The sequence below is a fragment of the Echinococcus granulosus genome, assembly GCF_000524195.1.
Source record: "Echinococcus granulosus chromosome Unknown EG_S00216, whole genome shotgun sequence".
NCBI lineage: Eukaryota > Metazoa > Platyhelminthes > Cestoda > Cyclophyllidea > Taeniidae > Echinococcus > Echinococcus granulosus.
In genome coordinates this window covers 32,105-37,935 of record NW_020170596.1, presented here as the reverse complement: position 1 = coordinate 37,935, position 5,831 = coordinate 32,105, and the positions used below count along the sequence as shown (strand labels likewise).

The 5,831-nt window shown below is 39.1% G+C and overlaps 1 protein-coding gene across 1 annotated transcript in view; it reads right to left on the bottom strand. All coding sequences in view use genetic code 11, as the record gives it.

Moving 5' to 3' along the window:
• Window positions 1-5,306: 5,306 nt before the first annotated feature.
• Window positions 5,307-5,831, bottom strand: part of EGR_10399 (hypothetical protein) — a gene marked incomplete at both ends in the record, with an annotated part of 6,065 nt that continues 5,540 nt past the window's right edge. The window contains one exon of the mRNA XM_024499648.1: window positions 5,307-5,486. Coding sequence (XP_024345933.1) covers window positions 5,307-5,486 — 180 coding nt within the window. The remainder of the gene's footprint in view (window positions 5,487-5,831) is intronic.

Here is a 5,831-nt window from a genome sequence, read left to right as displayed (position 1 = left end):
CACAGAGCGGCCTTGATAATTTCATGAACTTCACTATTAAGCAGGCTGAAAGCATACTTTTGAGCCATGGGTCATCGCGAAGGTCACCGCTGCAGAGAATCATCAGTATTTGGAAGTGTGACCTTATTAAAAGTCAACATATGATACAATAGCGTTTTTATCTAAAAATTATCAATTGTAAATAATTTTGTCATAGATTACGATTTGCTCCAGGTCATATGGTGACGTAGTGAGGTCTCAAGCACAATTAGAAGATAGGAACGATCGCATCTTCGTTAAAATCCCAGTAGTTTTTTAGATTTCGCCACACTAAATTGGGTGAATAGGGCTATTTCTGATAAGTTTGGAAGTGAAACGTCAGACTTTTTAAAAAATTTTACTGTTTTCTTGCTCGAAAATACACTAGATGATGTAATGCCTGAAAAAGTACACAATATTTATTAATTTGCTGCAAGCAAGAGAGGTACCCAAGTATCACCGACCAAATAGGGTTGGTGAATTACAGTGCTGGTCAAACATCGATTGAATTTCTAACCACTTAACTGTGGACCCTCATGATATTGGTGCACCCAAACGACGTTTATTAACCCAATGTTAATGCAACAAACATTTGTATCAATAGACTCGAAGTCAACTGTGTCCGCTAAGGTGAATTTCCCTTTCCCCGGTAATGTAACGCCACTACTTGATTCGTCTGTCTAAATTTTAGTTAAAGTGATTAAATCCAGTAAAAATATGCAATTAAAATATGTACCTTTTTTGCTTATGCATACATGGGTGTGTGAGCGAATTTTTCTTACTTACCATCTTTTAAACCAGAGAGGAAGCAAAACGAAAACTATTGGAAATACGCGGGCCAAAGTGGATTACTTTTGTCGCCATGGTTATGGTCAGGTCTACTTTTCGGTTTCTATTCCGACATGTGCGCTTACCGTGAAAAGATTCTGTCAAAAAATGTCCACCACGCCCCGTTCCCCTTTTCTTTTAAGTCAACTTTGACTTTCGTCCCCAACGCACGCAAAAAGAGATGCTCAACGTAGGCGGCAACTCAGATACAAAAAATATCACAAATACTTGAGTTGTCGCGTTGTTGCAGTAGATTCCGTGGCAATTGGCACGTTTACAGCAGTCAATCAGATGGAGGTGTGGCCGATACATTTCGAGGCGTGGAGCCTTTACGTTCTGGAGAATCATGTTCCAAAGATTAGCAGCTAATAGAAAGCTGCTGTTAATGACAACTTACGATAGCACAGGTCTGTGGACATTTTTCACAATTTTATTAGTGTAAGCAACATGACTAGCACAACGTAGGCTCTATTGAATTTCATACTTATATTTCACCTTTGTTATCAATTGTAAACAACTTAAACTTCCCCCCAAATATGACTCCTTTTGCAAGATGGTGAAAGGAGTACCTGCATTTTGGAAGAAAAATAGGACGAATCAGACATTCAACTTATCACGTTTTCGGTATTTTAATAGACGTGAATTAAGAGCTGTTCTCAATTCTCACAGAAGTATATTCCTAACAAAATTACTCATTTTTCCTTCCTTATCTCTAAAATAGAGATAAATCGGCCGTTTTGTGCATGCAGACAAATGGGAAGGTCTGCCAGATCGTCATGCAAGTCTTGCCTTATTCCTCCTTTCACTTTCCCCTATACTCTAAGGGGAAGTTGTTGCTCATTTGGGCTAAAACTTCTCAGATTGTGTGGCCACATGAATGGCCTAAAATGTCATATAACTGTGACTACCGCCCGTAATCTAGTTATTTTTTTCACAAAAACCACGTATTATTAACGTTTTGACAATCCGGTGACCCTGGTTTCGGAAAACTCGGTTTTCTAGATGACAGGTAAAGTCAACTTGAGGTTGGAGTAGGTGCCAAAGTCCGACGTGTTTTCAACATCTCATCCTTAATTCAAGCATCCAAAGCGGGTGCCTTACTGCTAAGACACATTTAGCCCATCCGACCAGCAAAAGTTCTGGCCTTCTTTGTGGGAGGAGAAGCCATCGGAATGTATCTCACCGCGCTGTTAACTATAAAGCGCCCGACACAGTAAAGCATTGCATCGCTGTCATTTTGCTTTTAGTACAAAAGATGAAACACAGCAAAACAAAGTGATTGACTCAATCCGTTCAAATTGGACGGATATGCTATCACTTGCGACACAAAACGGTAATGCGAATATACGGTAAACTTTTTGTGAAACTTGGAGACAAAGAACAAATTAAAGGCGATTTGTGGTTAGGTGGGAAGGCGAAGGCTTTGCTTTACTGGTTGGGCTTTACAAGGCACAGCAAATTCGAAGTATGGAATCCATAGTTAACATGATGCCGGAAGACTTAACTCAACACCACTCAACCACTTTGTCCCACGACCTACCGTTTAGACCTTCCCAATGGGTTCACCTTGTTACAAACGGTCTTTGATGTTTCCAGTATTCAATTAACTTGAAGTTCTCCAGTGAAGAAAAGTGGAAATTAAGAAATAAAATTAACAAAAACTTGACATTTATTGGCTAGTGATTGGCCAAAATCCATGTTTGTTCGCACACGAAGTAGCAACATGGTAAACATCCAACGACCTTCTAAAAGTCAAGGCCACAAGGCACCGCTAATACCCACTGTGCTTATCAGAGGGTGGATTTTGGTTAATAATTGAAGGGAAAGATGACATTTCCTAGAAGATAGTAGCCAATATAGGGCAAAAAATGTTCATTCTTAGGTTCTTTATAGTTGAAATCGTTTAAGGCACTTCATCGTGAATTGAGTGTGTGTATACTTATTGAATAAAGTTGTTCTTTGTTCGGAGGGGTCCGTCTCTGGAAAAATTTTTGTACCCTTGGTGAAGGAGGTGCTTTTGTACAGGCTCAACTTGGCAGATGACTGATCTCGAGAACATGAAGGGGCAAAGTCCACATAGGGATTTCAAAGTTACGACAATGGATCCGTGGGATTGAGTCTGTGGCGTTCGTGTGAGGATAAAATTTGACTTCTTTAAGCAGATTGAAGTGGAAATACGTAAATAGGTAAGTTATCGACAAAATCAAATTTTAGGGTATTATTAACGGAGGCATCACAATTTTAGAGTGACATTCTAAAAGAATTTTGCTGCAATATCCTCTTGTTTTGCATTTTGGAATAGAGTTGGTCGCCAAAGCTTTGAATTAATAGTTTGATAGTTCCTGTTAGGGTATATATGTCATGTCTTGCGGCGCAAAACGAATCAGATGAAACCGCAGGCTTCAAATTTTATGACGAATACCTGTTTCGAATTATGAGAGCCCACGTAAACCGGGATCTAAAATTCAAAAGATATGCTGTTAAATACTAAAATAAAATTCTTCCAAGGCTCAAACTATAAAATCTATGGGTAGTCTGGTATCCCTTTTTCTCCCCCCCCCTCCCCACATAAAAGCGTGCCCTCCGATTTAGACTAATTTTCCCATTAATTGGTACCGGGTTTTCCTCATCAATCCAAATTTATCACACAACTACTTATTTTTTTACAATTTTAACCATAAACTTGTCTACATGTGGTAGTTATTTGTAAAAATCTAGGCTTTTTTGCATATCCCGTAAAATAACAGCAGAGGAATTGCGTAGAGCCCACTTGAAATGCCACGCAAAGCTAAGACCTACTGTAGTCATCTAGAATCCGTGCTACAAACCGTTACTTCAATTACCGACACCGCTGCAAAGTTTTGGCCGGCATTCTGTGGGTAGTGCCTGTTTGGCATTGTTGTGTCTCGTTGCAGAACATATTCACCCGAGGTCTGGATGTATCAATTTCTTTATCGAGAACATAATATCATTTTAGGACAAAAATATTTTTCATTAAATTCACTGATTTTTGAATATAAAGTAAATTTAGGTTCTTCGTTTATATAGATTAATCTTCTAATAAATGATTTAAATACGGCTCCCTAATTGCTGTCAGTTGGTAAGTTTTTAGTAATTGCAACCTTTTTCGAATATCTTAATCTTGTGTTTGTGAATTCCGCCTCGCAAAATTTCTAATAGGAAAAAAGCGGCAAAAGAGATTTGTTGCATGAGCTTAGCTGAATTGATTTTGGACTCCTCATCACAGTATGATGCGACTGTCGTTTTGTTGCCCACGCTACAAAGATCCTTAGTGTACCATATTCGAGACAGTCGACACCTTGTTCGCACATTGAATCCCCACTAAGTGTTCAGATGTTCTCCCCCCCACACCGCTCCTCACATACAGTCCCAGCTAGGGGGTTGAAGTCCTATTAACCCTCCCCAGGAGAACATGCATGACAAGCACAGGGCCAAGACTAGCTGTCGGCGCGTTTAAGGCGGGAACAAGTTGAAGAGGTCAAACAATAGCTTAAGACCTTCAAGCGGAAGCCAAGACACTGCGCTCAGTAAAGCGTGGTAGGTTGCTCCTCTAAACACCCTTTGAATGGGGGTGATTAAGTAATCGTGTTGCAATTTGTTTCAGCTCAGCTCTTGTTCACTTTAATTTGTTGGTAATGTTATGGACTTAATTAAACCTGTATACCACCTTTTCATGCATAATGACAGTACCGACATTTCTGCAGGGCGCCTAATTAACACACGTGTGAGGTGTCTTTAAAGTGATGAAACATTACTTTTATTTTGTAGGGCCTCTTTTGTTTCCTAAATCAGCCCTTCAATCTCTTATTTGTGTAAGGAAATAGCTTCTTACAGAAGTTACGGTTTCCAGATGGATCAAGGAGTAATTTGTGCCCTCAAAATTTTGTCACGAACTGCGAACACTGGACATCACTTTGGCAGCGGCGGTGGCAGTAGCAGCACGAATGCTGACTTATTCACTTCCACTATTGGCAAAAAAAGGCAAACGTTCTAGCACATTTACACATATCCATAGGCCAGGACGAAAGCGCAGTCTTTCTAGACTGTAACCACCAGCCCAGACATCTTTCCATCCAAACGCCTGATAAGTGACTTCCTTTGTAGAGTAGACACGTGTGATTTTATAGGATGCCTACCTATGAGTGAGGATGGGGATTTTTTATACGAACTTAAATTGGTAGCCTGGTGACGGTCGTGACGTAGAATTTGGTGCAGCAGTCAATCACTGTAGGTTTACGCATACATTTTGGAATGACCTGCTTTTGGAATGATTCATAGAAAATGAAGTATTCAAGATAGACTAGTGCCAAACTCTCCTCATTTTTTTATTTACTATTACACATGGTTAGAGCTTTAAATAAGTAGTCACCGTTGCCGATTATATCAAATGACGTTTACTAAAAACAGATATAATGCGCTTGCGACTAACCCTCTTTTCTTTAAAGAGAAATTGCAGCTATATAATTTAATTTTACTGGACAAACTGAAATTGCTGTCGTATTCCTGATTATTGCAAATGTTAACAAAACTATTCGTTTCAAAATGAGGGAAGAGAGTTGAGTTAGCAAATCAAAATCGCCTTGCCTGCTTGTTAAATCACCTAATCCTTTGACATTATACTATTTTATAAAAAAATTTTCACATTAGAAAAGAAATTGGTACCAAACGATTAATTGACGGGTTTCTGAATTAGTGAACATTCTAACTACGCTGCAAAGGCCTAATAAAACAAATTCAAACAATTTTCCAAGAGAAACTTCTTACGAAGTTAGCAGTCAAAACAAATGAAAGGCTAGCAGTTCATGGAGAAACGGAATAAAAAATTCGGCGAATCACAGTCATTGAATTTGTACCAATTTGATGCTCTTAGCTATCAAAGGCGAAAATACGAGGCGCCACATATGCTGCAGTATTTGGAATTCGCCTAGCTTGTTAGGTTGAATAAACTTCAAAAAATATCCAAT